This window comes from Sus scrofa, chromosome 7 (genome assembly GCF_000003025.6).
Source record: "Sus scrofa isolate TJ Tabasco breed Duroc chromosome 7, Sscrofa11.1, whole genome shotgun sequence".
Taxonomy (NCBI): domain Eukaryota; kingdom Metazoa; phylum Chordata; class Mammalia; order Artiodactyla; family Suidae; genus Sus; species Sus scrofa.
Genome location: NC_010449.5, coordinates 96,940,315 through 96,957,795, shown reverse-complemented (window position 1 = coordinate 96,957,795; position 17,481 = coordinate 96,940,315). Strand labels below are relative to the sequence as shown.

At 44.4% G+C, this 17,481-nt stretch overlaps 1 protein-coding gene and 1 long non-coding RNA gene across 5 annotated transcripts in view; one reads left to right on the top strand and one right to left on the bottom strand.

Moving 5' to 3' along the window:
• The window catches only part of LOC106507740, a 78,563-nt gene that overhangs the window by 27,005 nt on the left and 34,077 nt on the right, over positions 1–17,481 (top strand). Inside the window, exon 2 of one of the 4 annotated variants that reach the window (XR_002346013.1) lies at positions 10,178–10,282. This is a non-coding gene — a long non-coding RNA (uncharacterized LOC106507740). Of the gene's footprint in view, positions 1–8,579; positions 10,283–15,227; positions 15,875–17,481 lie in introns of those variants that run through there. The other 3 variants (XR_002346012.1, XR_002346011.1, XR_002346010.1) reach the window with 3 other exon arrangements.
• Positions 11,962–16,731, bottom strand: LOC100158115 (acyl-coenzyme A thioesterase 4). Its single transcript, XM_001929040.5, has 4 exons — positions 16,209–16,731; positions 15,214–16,095; positions 13,667–13,869; positions 11,962–12,879 (listed from the first exon to the last, which is right to left on the bottom strand). Exons 2-4 carry the CDS (start codon positions 15,674–15,676, stop codon positions 12,289–12,291), a joined length of 1,257 nt encoding a protein of 418 aa, XP_001929075.2. The 5' UTR covers positions 15,677–16,095; positions 16,209–16,731; the 3' UTR covers positions 11,962–12,288.

Genomic DNA, 17,481 nt, shown 5'->3' with positions numbered 1-17,481 from the left:
TCTCTAGGTTACGTTTCCCTTCTTCAGTGTCATAGTCCCAGTGGGGGTTTTCTTCTGGGAAGGCTTCCCTCACCCAGTTTGCCAAGTCTGCTCGACCCCCTGCATTGGCCTGAAGCCATTTTTGGGCTTCTGTTACAATTCGCCAGCGCTCTTCAGTGTCAAATAGAGTAAAAAGGAGTTGCCGGCAGTCTATCCAGGTGGGACAGTGTGTCTGGAAAATGAATTCTAAGAGGTCAATCAGCGCCTGAGGCTTTTCAGAATATGAGGGAGTATGGTGTTTCCAGTTGAGGAGATCGGCAGTGGAAAAGGGCTGGTAATAATAAAAACGTCCCCCCTCTTGTATGGTCCCATCGGGGGCGACTTGCTGTGGTCCCCGTGTCTCCCGTAAGGGCATTTGTAATGCTGGAGTGGCTGCTCCCTGAGCTGAACAGAGACGCCTGCTCATAGGTTCTGGAGAATCTGGCTGCGGGGGTGATATTGCCTCGGGAACTTCAGAAGCAGAAGAAGGAGGAGAAACAGAAGGCGGTAGGCTATCTGGCATCTGGGTACCTTCGGCTCCTGGAGGTGGGGCCGGCAGCACATAAGGTGGTGGCATAGGGGGCGAGTCCTCAGGTTCCCCTTGATAAATAGGTGGCACTTTCTTTTGAGGCAAGGTTTTCTTCTTGGACTGGGCTACTAGCACCCTACGGTCCTGGTCAGTGGTGCAGAACCGAACCTTGGGGGCCTCAAATAGACAATTTCCAACCATTGATCAATATACGGAAATGGGTCTGGGTGTCCAGGGTCTCCTGTTATACTGCTGCAACTGTGAACACATCTAAGGTCCCTTCTGGAGGCCAGCCAGCACCAAAGGAGGGCCAGTCTAGGGTACAGAGGGTACACAGTTTTCCAGGACTCAGCTTAACACCATAATCTCTAGAAAATCCTTTCTTAAAATTCTTAACCATATACTCTAAGACAGTAGGCCTGGAAGCCGATTTACTCATTGTGTGAAGTCCCACCCTGTGCCTGCGACACATGACAAAGAGTGAGGGCAAGGCCTCAGGTAACAATCGCTTCGTCTGCCTGACCGCTCCCCCGGAGGAGATATTTCAGGCGCCTCTTAGCATAGGTGGGACTGTATAAACCCCAACGTCAGGATCCCCCCGAAGAGGGCCACCAGAAGCCGTATGAGGGTCGCCGTGGAACTGCAGGTTAGGACTCACTCTGGCTCCATAGTCCAAAGACGGTGGAGCACGGGCTCTCGTTCTCTCCAGTCACTCACACACACACACGCACACCAGAATTGACAAGCCTCCTGATCCCAAGGGAGCAAACCCTGACCCAAGTGACCCTTTGGTCACTGAGAGGTAATCAGTCTCTCCTTCTGCCGTATGGCGGGTCCTGACTTGGGCAGATGTCCCCGGGGCACTCACCAGTCCGACGTCCTGTCCTGGAACCTATTTCCATTCTCCTTCTGAGTCCGTTCGGGAAGCGGTGTGGGCCAAGGCCACGGCCCGAGTGAGGGTCTGGATCCGGCAAAATGGCCGGTGCGCGCTATCCACCTGTCACCGGGCCGGCGACCGTGGCCTCCCCCGGTTCCCCGACAACGATGGCACAAGAGGCCAGCTCGGTTGTCGGCTTCCCGGCCAATGCACCAAAATGTTGCGGAAACCGCAAAAACTGTGGCAACAGAAGGAGACAAACAGCACTCGGAGATATGGAAAAGCAAGGTTTATTCAGCACCAGTGCAGGCTCAGAGGAGTCCCCTCCAGAGTCTGAGCACCAGGTCTTTGTTCTCAGTCACTTTTATACACTACAGGGTCTTGATTTTCCCATGTAAGCATCCTGGACCTCCCCCATCCCCAAGCAGACAGTGTTCCTCCCTAAGAAACTGAGCAAGCAAGGTTACAGAAGCAGAACTGATAAGCAATGCTGGGTACATGATTAGCAGGGCTGCTGGCTTGGACAGAGAGCACACAGTTGTTACATTATTACAAGAAGGGTGGCATAGTGATGAGCACAGCTGGAAAGGCTTGCAGCTGCCTTCTTAGCCAAGGGGGGGTTGTTCTTTAGTTAAAACTCCATTTCACTTCTGCCTCCTGTATTCTGCTGTTAGCTTCTTCTAGGGAATTTTTTATTTCAGTTACTGTATTTTGCATCTCTTCTTGTTGAAGTTTTATATCTTGTATGTCTTTGGTCAGTGTTTCCTGTAAGTTATCCATCTTTACCTCCAATTTATTTCCAATGTCTTGCATCATCTTCAGCATCAACAGTCTAAAGTCTTTTTTCTGAAAGCTGAGAATCTCCTCATCTCTTAGCTGATTTTCTGGGGTTTTTCCTTTCTCCCTCATCTGAGTTATCATTCTCTGTCTTTTTGTTTTTATAGGTTTTTGGTGTGGTGACCTTTTTACAGATAATAGAGTTGTAGCCTCTCTTCCTTCTGATGTCTGCCCCCCTGTGGCTGAAGTCGGTATGGGGGGCTTGCTGTAGGCTTCCTGGTGGGAGGGCCTGATGCCTGCCCACTGGTAGGTGGAGCCGATTCTAACCCCTCTGGTGAGTGGGGCTTAGTCTCTGGATGGGATTAGAGGCAGCTGTGTGCCTGAGGGGTCTTTAGGTAGCCAGTTTGCTGAGGGGCGGGGCTGTGATCCCACCTGGGTTGTTTGCCCTGGGGCTTCTCAGCAGCTGACTGAGGGGTGGGGCCAGATTTTCCCTAAATGGCCACCTCCAGAGAATATTCCCAAGAGCTTTGCTTTCAATGTCCATCCCCTACAACAAGCCATGTTCACCCCTGTTTTCCCAGGATGTCCTCCAAGAACTGCAGTCAGGTTTGACCCAGATTCCCATGGAGATTTTGCTTTGCCCTGGGACCCAGTGCACGTGAAAGTCTGTGTGCACCTTTTAAGAATGGGGTCTCCGTTTCCCCCAGTCCTGTGGAGCTCCTGCGCGCAAGTCCCACTGGCCTTCAATGCCAGATGCTCCAGAGCTCTTTCTCCCAGTGCCAGATCCCTGAACGTGAGGGTTTGATGTGGGGCTCAGAACTCTCACTCCTGTAGGTGAGTCTCTGTGAACCAGTTAGTTTTCAGTCTGTGGAGCTTCCTACCCAGGAGGTATGGGGTTGTTTATATCACAAAATCGCCCCTCCTACCTCTTGATGCGTCCTCCTCTTTTTCTTCTGGAGTAGGGTATCTTTTTTAAGGTTTCCAGTCCATGTGGGTGAAGAGTGCTCAGCCTTTAGTTGTGAATTTTGTTGTTTTTAGGAGAGAAGTTGAGTTCCAGTCCTTCTATTCCACCATCTTAATCCCCTCTCCCCCAAACTAGTGTACACTTAAACTCACACTTAAACTAATACCAGGACATTTTTCTAAAACTGAATTTAGCTTGCTGCTTCAAAGAAAACAACTTTGTTATCAATGATGAAATTTGACCTTTAAAGAGAAAATTAGCATTTAGGAAAAGCTGCCTATCACTGTTGAGTCTGATAATTTCCTGATATTTAGACTTTTAATTAATTTATTTATTTTTTGGCTGCACCTCTGACATATAGAAGTTCCCAGGACAAGGACAAAATCCGAGCTGCAGCTGTGACCTATGCCACAGCTGTGGCAATACTGAATCCTTAAGCTACTGCCCCACAGTGGGTACTCCTTTGGCTTTTTAAGTAAATGAGATCAGCAGTATGTAATCACTACTGTGTTTTTTTTGTTTTTGTTTTTTTTTCTTTTAAGGCCACTCCTGTGGCATATAGAGGTTCCCAGGCTAGGGGTTGAACTGGAGCTACAGCTGCTGGCCTGCACCACAGCCTCAGCAACACCAGATCTGCACCGTATCTGCAACCTATACCACAGCTCATGGCAATGCTGGGATCCTTTGACCCACTGAGTGAGGACTGAGTGAGGTCAGGGATCGAACTTGTGTCCTCATGGATGCTAGTCATGTTCATTACCACTGAGCCACAACAGGAATGCTACATGTATCTTTTTTTTGCTATTTCTTGGGCCACTCCCGTGGCATATGGAGGTTCCCAGGCTAGGGGTCGAATCGGGAGCTGTAGCTGCCAGCCTACACCAGAGCCACAGCAACACTGGATCCGAGCCGTGTCTGCAACCTACATCACAGCTCACGGCCACGCCAGATCCTTAACCCACTGAGCAAGGGCAGGGATCAAACCTGCAACCTCATGGTTCCTAGTCGGATTCGTTAACCACTGCACCACGACGGGAACTCCCATGTATCTTTTTGAATGAAACTTGTCTGGATATCTGCCCAGGAGTGAGATTGCTGGATCATGTCGTAGTTCTATGTTGAGTTTTCTGAGGAACTTCGATACTATGTTCCACCCTTTAACATTTCTTTTAGGGTAGGTTTACTATTGATAATTTTTTTTTTTTTGTTTTTTGTTTTCTTTTCTGAGAAGTTCTTCATTTCTCCAAATCTACATGATAATCTTTCTAGGTAGAGTATCCTAGGATGAAGTTCTTTCCCTTTTAGTATTGTGAATATATCATTCCACTTTCTTCTGGCCTGCAAAGTTTCTGCAGAAAACTCAGCAGATAGCTTATTGAGATTCCCTTATATGTGACTCTGCTTTTCTCTTGCTGCATTTAGAATTCTCTCTTTAAGTTTTGCCACCTTATTTATGATATGTCTTGATGTGGGTCTGTTTAAGTTTATCCTTTTTGGAACCTTCTATGCTTCCTGTACCTGGATATCTGTTTCCTTCTTCAGGTTTGGGAATTTTTCAGCAGTAATTCATCAAATACATTTAAGAGCCCCTTCTCTCTCTTCTCCTTCTAGAACCCCTATAATGCAAATTTTGGTACACTGCATTTTTCAAAAAGTGGTAAAGATATTGATTTATATTAGATAGTTGATAAACCAACAGAGACCCACTACAATGAGGTAATAGAGGAGGAAAATGGGACATTTTTTAATCCAAAAGAAGAGAAAAAAAAAACACAAAAAACCATAAGAGAATACTATGAACAATTCTATGCCAACAAATTTCATAACTTAGAAGAAAACATACTGGAAAATCCCACTAGGAAAGGAAAATATGTAGTGAGGGCTGAAGGTTAATCACTTTAAGGAAATACAATGAAGATTCAAAGGCAAAAATATTGTAAAAGCAACTATAACTACAGTAAACAGTTAAAGGATAACCATAAACATGTAAAATGTGACATCAAAACCACAAATTGTGTGTGAGAAGAGTAAAAATATAGATCTTTTCAAATGTGTTTGAACTTAAATGACTACCAGTTTAATAAAACAAGTAGATATAGATATAGGTCATCATATATGACACCCATGATAACCACAAAAACCTACACTAGATATGCAAAAACTGAATAGAAAAGGAACACAAGCACACTATTGAAGAAAATCATCAAAGCACAAGGAAAGAAAGAAAAAGAAATAGAGAACTACAAAAACAACTGGAAAACAAATAAAATGACAATAAATACATACCAATCAATAATTACTTTAAATATCAATGGACTAAATGCTCCTATCATGAGACATAGCTGAATGGATAACAAAACAAACAAACCCAAGACCTATCTGTGTGCTATCTACCAGAAACTCAGTTCCAGCTAAACACACACACACAGACTGAGGTTGAGGGAATGGAAAAAGATATTTCATGCAAATGAAAACAACCAGAAAATGAGGGGTAGCGATAATCATATCAGACAAAATAAACTTTAATACAAAGGCTCTAACCAAAGACAAAGAACGGCATTATATAATGATAAAGAGATCAGTATAAGAAGAGAATGTTATACTTGTTATCTACTATTAACCTTTTTTCACTATATTCCGTTTCCTCTTTTATTTCTATGCTTCTACCTGAATTGTCTTCTTTCTTTTTTTTTTTTAATTTTAATTTTAATTTTATTTTTTTGTCTTTTTGCTATTTCTTGGGCTGCTCCTGCGGCATATGGAGGTTCCCAGGCTAGGGGTCTAATCGGAGCTGTAGCCGCCGGCCTACGCCAGAGCCACAGCAACGCAGGATCTGAGCCGCGTCTGCAACCTACACCACAGCTCATGGCAACGCCGGATCCTTAACCCACTGAGAGAGGCCAGGGACCGAACCCGCAACCTCATGGTTCCTAGTCGGATTCGTTAACCACTGCGCCACAAGGGGAACTCCTGAATTGTCTTCTTTCTAATTGAAGAACACTTTTTTGTTTTTCTTCATTGTGGGTACACTATAACAATTCTCTCAATTATTGTTTTTCTGAAAATAACTTTTTATTTTATTAAATTTTTTTAGTCAATTTTATGAAGAATAAATACTTCCATATTTAAGGACCTATTTTGCTAGAATATGCTTCCTGGTTGTCAGATGTTTTCTCTCAACACTTTGAGAATTTTCCAATGGTTTATGGTTTCCATTATTGCTTTTGAGTAGTCAAGTATTAGACTTATTGTTACTCCTTTGCATGTTGCCTTTTTTCCTGTGGTTGCTGGTAAGAGTTTTTAATCTTTGCCTTTTTTTTCAGCAGTGTTTCATTGCTTGTTGTTACATAATAAACAATTCTGTGGGCAGAATGCATTTTCCAAAGATGACTGCAACAAATAACTCCCATCTCACTTGCCCTTCTAGAAATGTGCCATTCTCCTATCACTTGATAGAATCTGTACCTATTTCCCTTGCACCTGAGGCCTTTGTCTCTACCTCAACCGGTAGTACAGCTGAAGCAATGCTATGTGACTTCCAAAGCTAGGTAATAAAAATGCCATGTATTTTTGTCTTTTTATCTTGGAATTTTTTTTTTTTTAATGGCCACACCTGCAGCATATGGAAGTTCCCGGGCTAGGGATTGAATCAGAGCTGCAGCTGCTGGCCTAGACAAGAGCCACAGCAACACTGGGATCTGAGCCACATATGTGACCTATATCACAGCTTGCAACAATGCCAGATCCTTAACCCACTGAGCGAGGCCAGGGATCAAACCTGTATCCTAAAGGACACTATGTCAGGCTCTTAACCCACTGAGCCACAATGGGAACTCTGGAACATTTATTTTTGAAACCCAGATATCATGCTGTGAGAAAGCTCAAGCAGTCTATGGAAAAATTCACATGCATAGGAATCACTGGTGGCTCTAGGACTAAGTGGCAGGTGAAACTTGGAAGGGCTCCAAGGAAACTATTAGTCAAAACCTGAAGGGTCTCATGAAGGCCATTACTGATGGCCTACAGGAAAGCAAGATAAATTATTTGAAAACTGGAGGTGATATAAAAAAGGGAAGATATACCTAATCAATTAAGTGATCTAGCTGAAGTGATTTCCCAGCAGGGTACTGACAGTTTACCTGGATTCTCTTGTTGCATGTGACAAAATACAAGAGCAAGAGGTGACTTAAAGAATGAACTGCAGCAGGGAGTTTCCTGGTGACACAGCCGGTTAAGAATCCAGTGTTGTCAGTGTTGTGGCGAGAGTTCAATCCCTGGTCTGGACACTTCCGCGTGCCACGGGCATGACCAAAAAAAAAAGAACAGATTGCTAAATCGGAGGCAACCAGGACCTGACAAGTTTGACAATACTGTTTCTCCTTTCCAGTTTCTCCCTTTGGTAAATTATTCTGTAATTAAGACAGGGCTTTGGGAGTTCCAGTTTTGGCCCAGCAGGTTATGAACCTGACTAGTATCCATGAGGATTCAGGTTTGACCCCTGGCCTCATTCAGTGCGTTAAGGATCTGGCATTGCTGTCAACTGTGGTCAAAGTTGAGGCTCAGATCCCAAGTTGCTCTAGCTGTGGCATAGGCCAACAGCTACAGCTCCAATTCGACCCCTGACCTGGGAACATCTATATGCCACAAGTACAGCCCTGAAAATAAAAAATCAAAAAAAAAAAAAAAAAAAAAAAAAGACAGGGCCTCAGAGCAAAGTGTAATCCAGGGTGGTTCTGTGGCAGAGCCTTTTAAAGACCTCAGAAAGATTCAAGGTAGTGCTTCACAGCACATTTCAGGATGACAAAAGACCCTCAAAGATTTTAAAGTGTACTTAACAGATCCTGTCTATTAGGTAACAGAGCTTCTGAGAGTCTTAAGGATGTTGTCCTGCAGCATCCTCGCAAGGAGCCCCAGATAGAGAAGTTCTTATCTCAAACAGATGTGTGGTGGTGTATTGCCTAATGAAGTGAACCTCCACTCATATTTTTAGAAAACCCACATAGTTCTTAAGAGAAATATTCTGAAGAAAGCACAATGAGTTTGAACTAAAAGAGAAAAAGTAATAAGAGACCCTTGGATGCGTCATCTTTGTCATCTAGGAAGCAGATCCAGCAGGATTTCTAGTTGCTAATTTATATTTCTTATGGGGAATGCATGTTTCCACTCAGGGGGCAGAACCAAGAGCTACAGAAAACAGAGTAAACTGAGCACCAGTGGAAGGAAACATGTTCTCAGCTGGGTTTCAGGATTGCCAGGGGCTAGACTGTTATGTGCCTTCCATTTGCTCCTTTTTTTTTTTTTGGTCTTTGGTAGGGCCTCACCTGCAGCATATGGAGGTTCCCAGGCTAGAAATCCAATCAGAGCTGTAGCTGCTGGCCTACACCACAGCCACAGCAACGCCAGATCTGAGCCCACTGAGCGAGGTCAGGGATCAAACCCACAACCTCATGGCTCCTAGTCGGATTCATTTCTGCTGCATCATGATGGGAACTCCACATTTTCTCCATTTTTGAATAGAAACTGTCTGTAAGAATTATCTTCTACTTGCCTGCAATTGATTGTATTCTAGATGTGTGTGTGTGTGTACAGTTGTTTCTTTAGTTTGTAGATCTTCAGATTGAGAAGAAAGATACTCAAGGAGCTATACCCAAGCAACTATACCTGAGCAGCTTCATCTGCACCTGATCTGACATAAATGATACAGTCTTGGGCTTTGAGCCTGAGCAGAATGTTAGAATGCAATGAGACATTTGGGAGAAATGTGAAGGAGGGGTCAGTATATAATACATGTAGGAGGAATATGAACCACTGTAGCCGAAGGCACATTTTCTGAAGATTGTTACAATGTTTTCCATTCCACATACTCTTCTAGAACATTTCCGCTCTCCTTTTGAGAGGTAGACTCTATATTCTCCTTGAACTTGGTGGGTTTTTGTGATTGCCTTGACCAGTAGAGTACAGCAAAAGCGATGCTACGTAACTTCCAAGACTAGGTCAAAAATATGTCATGCGATTCCGCCTTGCTATGTTGGGATGCTCGCTTTTGGAACCCAGCCCAATTAGCCATTGTAAAAGGCCACAGGGAGAGGACTGAGACCCTGTGAACCCAAAGCCCTCCCTGAGGTCCTGGCAGACAGCCAGTACAACTTCCCTGCCGTGTGAGTGAGAAAAATGAATGGTTAACGTTTTAAGCCACTCTGCCTTGGGGTGTTTTTTAACATAGAATAGATAACTGAAATGCACCCCAGAACATAATCATGTAAACAATATTTTGTTCCTAAATCCACAGTTTGGACAGCGATTGACTGGGACAAGTATTCTCTGCCTCAGGAAATCTTAAGTCTTCACTGGGCAGGTTCAAATAGCTGAGGGCTGGCATCTTCTGGAGGTTCTTTTTCACTCACATTTCTAGTGCTTGGGCTGTGATGCCCAAAGGCTGGGCTCCAGTGGAACAGTGACGGGAAGCGCTTACACTTTGCCTCTCCATGTAGTTCGGGTTTCCTCACAGCATCACAGCCTCACAGTAGTCAGACCTCTTAGGGTGGTTCAGGGTTCCAAGAGCAAGTGTTTCCAGCAGACAGGGTGGGACCTTCATGGCCTTTATGACCTAGCTTCTGAAGTCGTCAACTCTGCTCTACTGTACGAATCGAAGCAGTCAGAAATGTATGCAGATTTGAGGGGAGGGGACATAGATCTCTCACTTCTTGGTGGCAGAAATGTCAAAGAAAAGAATTTATGGCTATGTCATGAAACTGTCACAAATGATTTTTCTGTGCTGTGTTAAATATCATTTTCTATGTAGTTAAATTGAAGTTTATAGGTGTTAGGAACTAAGTGTCCCCCGTCCTATTCATATGGTAAAATCTGAAACCCCAGTGCGATGGTGTTTGAAATAAGGGCCTTTGGGAGGTTGTTAGGTCTAAGTGAAGTCATGAGAGTGAGTCCCCCATGACAAGATTAGTGTCCTTATGAAAAGAGGAAGAGAAACCAGAGCACCCTCTCTCTCCAACAGGTAAGGACACAGGAAGAAGGCAGCTGTCTGTAAGCCAAGAAGAGGCCCCCACCTGGAAGTGAATCTGCCAGAAGGTTTATCTTGGACTTTACAGGTTCCCGAAATGTGAGAAAGAAATGTCTGTTGTTTAAGCCACTCCAATTACGGTATTTTGTTATAGAAGCCTGAGCTAATAGACAGTGCTTCTGGAATATGTAGCTTGATGTCTTTGTCAGTTTTCAAAAGTTCTCGGCCATACTCTCTTCAAATACACTTACACAGTGCTTTGTAGACTTGATACCTCTAAGAATGTCACAGTATGCTTTTCCAAAGTCTCCCCTTAGAGCCAAGAAGGAAGAAGGAAAATAGGTCACAGTCACTCACCTTTGGAAGAGAATTTAGATTTAATTATTCTAGAGCCAGATGCTCCCCTTCTTTTTGGGGGGGGGCTTCACATATCATGCTGAAGTTCCTGGGCCAGAGATCCATCCCATCCCACAGCAGTGACACCACCAGATCCTTAACCTGCTGTGCCACCAGGAAACTCCTGGATGCTCCCATTATGCTAACTCCTCCTCCCAAAATATTCTTCTTCCATCTCCATGAGAAAAAGGTCATTTTGTCTTTCCTTCTATCAATACCTTTTGGTAAACTTTTGGTCAACAAAATTTCTACCCTGCTACCAGTAGTTCAACCAGTAGTAAACACTGGATGGCCCTTCTCTCCCAGTGATAGAAAAAGTAACCCAGTATTTGTTCAGCCTTGAATTTCATCTGTGCCTCAAAGTGTTAAGTAAAAACATCTAGATGAAAACACCAATTTTAATAGGATGCTTTTACTACTTTGATACCACTAATTGAATCTTCTTGAGTAGGCATGTGTTACATTAGAAAAATTAGTGAAAAAATAACACTCAACAAAATTACCTGAGATACATCATTAATACAAATGACATGAATTTTTTTTTTTTGGGGGGGGGTCTTTTTGCTATTTCTTTGGGCCACTCCCGCGGCATATGGAGGTTCCCAGGCCAGGGGTCGAATCGGAGCTGTAGCTGCTGGCCTACGCCAGAGCCACAGCAACGAGGGATCTGAGCCACGTCTGCAACCTACACCACAGCTCACGGCAACGCCGGATCCTCAACCCACTGAGCGAGGCTAGGGAGCGAACCTGCAACCTCCTAGTCGGATTTGTTAACCACTGCGCCACGACGGGAATTCCGAATTTTTTAAACTTTATTGAAGTAGAGTTGATTTACAATGTTGTGTTTATTTCTACCCTAAAGTGACTCAGTTATACATATATATTCTTTCTCAGTATTGTTTATTGCAGGATATTGAATATAGTTCTCTGTGCTATTTGGTAGGATGTTGTTTTTTATCCATCCTATATATAATATTTTGCCTCTGCTAATCCCAAACTCCCAATACTTCTCTCCCCTCCCCTCCTCTCCCCCCCCTTCCCCCTTGGCAACTCTAAGTCTGTTCTCTATATCTGTGAGTCAGGTTTGTTTGATGGATATGTTCATTTGTGTCATATTTTAGATTCCATATATGAGGGATATCATATGGTATTTGTCTTTCTTTTTCTGACTTACTTCACTTAATATGATAATCTCTAGGTCCATCCATGTTCCTGCAAATGACTTTATTTCATTCTCTTTTATAACAGTCCATTGTGTGTCTATTACACACACACACACACACACACACACACACCAACTTCTATATCCATTTATATGTCAAGGGACATTTAGGTTGTTTCCATGTCTTGGCTGTTGTAAATAGTGCTGCTGTGAACACAGGGGTGCATGTATCTTTTTGAATGATAGTTTCGTCTGGGTGTATATCTAGGAATGGGAATATTGGATCATATGGCAACTCTTTTTTTAGTTTTTTGAGGAACTGCCATACTGTTTTTCGTAGAGGCTGTGCCAGTTTACATTCCCACCAATGATGTAAGAGAGTTCTCTTTTCTTCATACACTCTCTAGCATTTTTTATTTGTAGACTTTTTAACGATGGACCAATGACAAGAATTTAATGTTACCCAGGGGATAGTTGATTCACAGAAAAAATATTAAACACTAAAATCTGATCTTGAATCTCTCTTGTCAAATAACAGACCAATGCATTACAATTTGGGGGACGCTCCAAGGTGTTTGGAGAAGAAGGTTAGAATTTGCTTCCAGGCATCTATCTGGGCCTTAGAGTGAGCTCTGGGTTCCCCACCCCAGATCACCGGTTTGTCCAATAATCTGTGCAGGGAAGCTGGGCACATGGGGAAGTAAGGAGGCTCAATGTAATGCCCAGTCCCAGGGTAAGAGATGATCTGGGCTTTTCCCTTTCCATGGGCCTGTAACCGTTCTGACGCTATCTGGGCATATAACTCACTCCTCCAGTTATGGTCATCCTGACCAACAATGAAGAGGATGGGCCCCTGGGCCTTCTCTATTGGAATCATGCAGGGGTTCTCATATCCCCCCACAATATCATTCCTTATATCCACAATGTCCAGGAGGCCTGAGAAAGCTACCTTCATTCTCCTCAGGTCATGGCCCAATGGTGGGATGCTAGTCTCCTTGTAGTATATGGGTTTGTTTCCATTGAATCCAGATCCATTGATGGAAACTGTGGCTGAGATGTTCTTCAAAAATGAGGCCATGGAGAGACAAATATCAGCCCCTAAAGAAATTCCCAGAAGCCCAATGCCTGGGCCCTTTACCTGTAAGACAAGAAGGGAGAAGAATCAAGAGTCATGAACCGACTCAATAGAAAAATGGTTTTCTAAATGCAATTAGAGATGCTGCTAGTTTTAATTTGTGAATTGGCCACAGAGACTCAACCTCAGCCAACAGAGGAGTTTCTTCCCAAGTAAAGACCATCTTGCTGGACACATGGCACACAAATCTTAAACTCACTGGACAATTTGGGAATTGGTTGCAAACGTCCAGAGAGTCATCCACTAGAAAATGCTGAGTCATAGAGCCTGTGAAGTTCAGAGTCTCATTTAGGTGGAATTAAAGCATCAGTGATCCTGGGTATCTATGTGGAACCAAATTCTGTCTAAGAAGTGAATCATTCATCAGACTCCATCTACATATACATTGCCCAATGATTGACTTGATAGAAACCAAGTAAGCCTTCATAGTCCAATTGAGTACTTCTTAGCTTCTGAAATGGGTGGACAAGTTTTAATCAAAATCTGAGAACATACCCTGTATCAGAAAAATAGAAGATTAAAAAACAAGCAGGCCGAGCTAGAAACTCTACTTGCTCACAAGAGGAATTTTAACATTACTACATCATTCCTTGAAATAAAATATCCATGAATTTTACAGTGAATTCTGCATTACTAATCCACCTTTTTCCACAGTGAAAATAGAGTAGGAGCTAAAGCAAAAGAAGTCTCCAAAAGAAATCTCAGAAAGAAGAGATCAGCATCAAAGCCCACAAAGTGATGCCCTCTCTAGAGGTATTTCTAGAGATATGATAAAGGACATTAGGAGAACCTGGGTGTGTTGAAGCATGTAGCACAGGGCTTCTTCAAAGTAGTCCAGATGTATGGTGTCGAATTTCTTGGGGAGATCTTCAAAGTCGCAGTAAGCTAGCGCCAAGGTAGCAAAGCCATGGCCAGCTAGAAGACTGGCCCGATATTCCAACAGGCCTCCTCCCATACCAAAGATGTCAATGATCCCTGGGAAAGGTCCAAGTCCTAGAGAAAGTAATAGTATAAAGGAGAGGTATTACATAATTTAACGAATTCGCTTTCTGGAGTTCCCATCGTGGCACAGCTGAAACGATCCAACTAGGAACCATGAGGTTGCCGGTTCGATCCCTGGCCTCACTCAGTGAATTAAGGATCCAGTGTTGCCATAAGCTGTGGTGTAGGTCACAGGTGCGACGCGGATCTGGCGTTGCTGTGGCTCTGGTATAGGCCAGCAGCAACAGCTCTTTGAGACCCCTAGCCTGGGAACCTCCATATGCCATGGGTGCAGCCCTAAAAGGACAAAAGACAAAAGACAAAAAAAAAAAAAAATTCACTTTCCTTTTAGAGAGCTTTCTAAATTATTTGGTAGGATCCTGTGAATCAAAGGAAAGACAACTCCAAGTCATTCCCGAAAAGGGATACAAATTCCTTATGTGTGTGGGGGTGATGGTGAGCGGCAGATGTCTACAAGATACCTTCTCTTCAGTGAGTTTATCCTCTACATGAATTTATAAGAAATTATCTCCAAGGTCCTAAGAATCTTTTTTTTGGGGGGGGGGCTGCACCTGCAGCATTTGTAAGTTCCCAGGCTAGCTATCGAGCTCAAGCCTCAGCTGCAACCCAAGCACTGCAGAGACACCATCAGATCTTTAACCTGCTGCTCCACAGGGGTAACTCCCTATGAATCTGTAAGTGAGAGCATCTAAGTCTAAGGACTGACTACCTCATAAAAGGAGGAATTTCACGTTTTAGACAGTGTTGATTCTCAGTGTTGGACACAGAAATTACAATCCTGAAACAAAGTTTTATATTATGTTGCACCAACTCTTGGTGTTATTTTTGGTTCAGGTGACTACTTAAAGCAAAGGAAATACCAGACAAGGCTTTAAGTGAGGAAGGCAGTGAAGTCTGAAAAGTGATCTGTGGTAGACAGGAACATAAGTGAATAAGGGGCCCAATCTAATCAGGACACTACATAGGGAGATAATAGCAATAGATTCCTTAGCCATCATCATTTAGTGCAGCAGCGACTGGCTGATACCTGCAGAGATCTGTAGGGTAGTTATTGATAACAAAGTGAATCTACCGCCCCAAATCCAGTCTTTTCTTATCTTCATAACAGTGCCCACTTCTTTGGGATATTATAAAAAGTAAATGAGGTAATGCAAACAAAACGCATAGCACAGAGGCTAACGTATCAAAAGCCTCTATTGCTGCTGTGAGGCAACTGATTTAGTTAGGACCTGCTTCCGTGATCATGCTCCAGAGCCTAACACCCCGGGAAGCAGTATCCAAAACCACGCGGGGCCTAGGGAACACATGAGCGCGCCCCAAGCACCCCAGGCTCACCTGGAGGTAGGAAGAGCGTGGCGCGCACCCGGCCCGCGCGCACCGGCTCCCGCCGAACCCCGGGCGGCAGGAAGTCGCGCTCGTGCACTGCCACGCTCAGGAGCTGCTCCGCCTGAGGCTCGGGCTCGTGGCCGTCGAACACCTCCAGCTTCACGGCGAAGGGCGTCTGCACGTCCCGCTTCACAAACCGCCAAAAAGGCTTTTCGGGCTCCAGAGCCCAGAGGAGCCCCATGGGCTCAAGCCCCACGAAGCTGCCGCCCAGCGCGGGTGCGCGCGCCAGGTCCAGCTGGCCGTCGGCGTCGGCGCAGTAGCGCGCGTGGGCCCTGAAGAGCGCGCCCTTCTCGTCGCGCAGGGACGCGCGCAGCGTGACCCGCTGCCCCGGAGCCAGGCCGCGCACAGCGATGCGCACCGGCTCGTCCCAGCGACAGCGACCCGCAGGCTCCAGCACCACAGTCGCTGCCATCCCAACCACCTACAGCAGCGGTCTGGACCTTGAGAGGGGACGTGCAGGCGGCTGAATTTTGTACCGGGCTGCGTGGCGCGTCCTGGGAGACCGTTCGGGGTCAGGCGTCTCCTGGTCCGGGAGCTGTCGGAGGATGAGCCGCCTCAGCAACGTCCTCGGCCTTCAGGTTCGGGACCCGGCGCTCGCGACTGATCTGAGGTAAAAGCACCAGGTCGTTCTCCAGGGGCGGGGCGGGGCGCACTGGGGCGACCTGCAGCCCGGGTTTGGCTCAGAACCCACCCGCCAACGCCTCTTCTCTACCTCAGTCCTCTCTCATTTGTTGAAGTGAAACTTGTTGGGTATTGATTCATGGTGGAACCAGAGCTGAATGGCTTTAGGCAAAATTCCAAGAATTCCAGCCTCCCTTGGAAAAGAACAACCTAAAAAAACAAAAAAACAAAAAACGAAAAAACCTTTATATATATGAGTTATACATATAAAAATGCATAAATCTTAAGTGTACAGTTAAATGAATTTCACAGCTCGAACATACTCGGGTAACGAAGCATAGCGTTCCAGACGCATCACTACCAGCGTCAAGGAAAAGAATCCGTAAGCAGTCTAAAATAAGAATAGAAAAGTTTTCTTCGAGCCAAACTGAGGACTTAGCCCGGAAGCCAACTTCCCAAATCACTCTGAGAAACTGCTCCAGAGAAGCAGGATTTTTAGCATTGTTTTATATCTTGTGGGAACAAAGAACTTTTAACAGATTGTTTACATTTCTTAAACAATTCAAAAAGAAAAAAAATACACACCAGTACATGTGAGTCAGTATTGGTCTTGGCACCCAAGGATGGAGTCTTGTCATCTTGTCATCAAAGGAGTACCAGCATTGGCATCCCAGGAAAAATTAATCTTTATTTTTAACATGGCCATTGTTTTACTTCTGGTCAGTATGTCCTTTTCTCTAATAATTAAAGCAGGTGTACAATGTGCGTTTAAAAGACCACAGACAGGCTATTTTAGCATAAAATTCAAGTTAACTCATATATAAACCAGAATGACTTTTTGTATCTCAATTATGTGAAAATTTCCTTTTTTTTTTTTTTTTGTCTTTTGTCTTTTGTCTTTTTAGGGCCACATCCAGGACATATGGAGGTTCCCAGGCTAGGGGTCAAATCAGAGCTACAGCTGCTGTCCCACACCACAGCCACAGCAACACCAGATCCTTAACCTTCTGAGCAAGGCCAGGGATTGAACCCCAACCTCATGGTTACTAGTTGGGTTCATTAACCACTGAGCCACGACGGGAACTCCCTGAAAATTTCTTTTAATCATCAGCACTCTAGAAGTCACCTAATTCCTTTGCCAGGTACTTTCCCTTTCCCAAGGAACTCTTCATTACAACAAAACAAGCTAATTTTTCCCAACTCTGCATTTTATGATGAATCCTACAGTGTGCCTTTTTTAAACGTCTGCTTGCTATTATATATTGTTATTGTCGTGTGCATGCAGATTGCTCATGAACACTGCTAAATAGTGTTCCATTTTGTGATCATAAAAAAAAGTATTAATTGGCGTTCACAGGTTTGATCTCCAGCCAGGTACAGTGGTTAAGAATTCTGCGTTACCACAGGTGCAGCTTAGGTTGCAGCTGCACCTTGGTTGCAACTGTGGCTCAGATCTGATCCCTGGCCTGGGAACTCCATATGCTGCGGGGGCGGGGGGGGGGGGCAAAAAAGAAAAAAAAAAAAGAGTGTTTGTCAAATTTGTCAAATTTTACTGCCTGTGAACATTTGGTAGGACCTAGTTTGGGACTCTTAAGA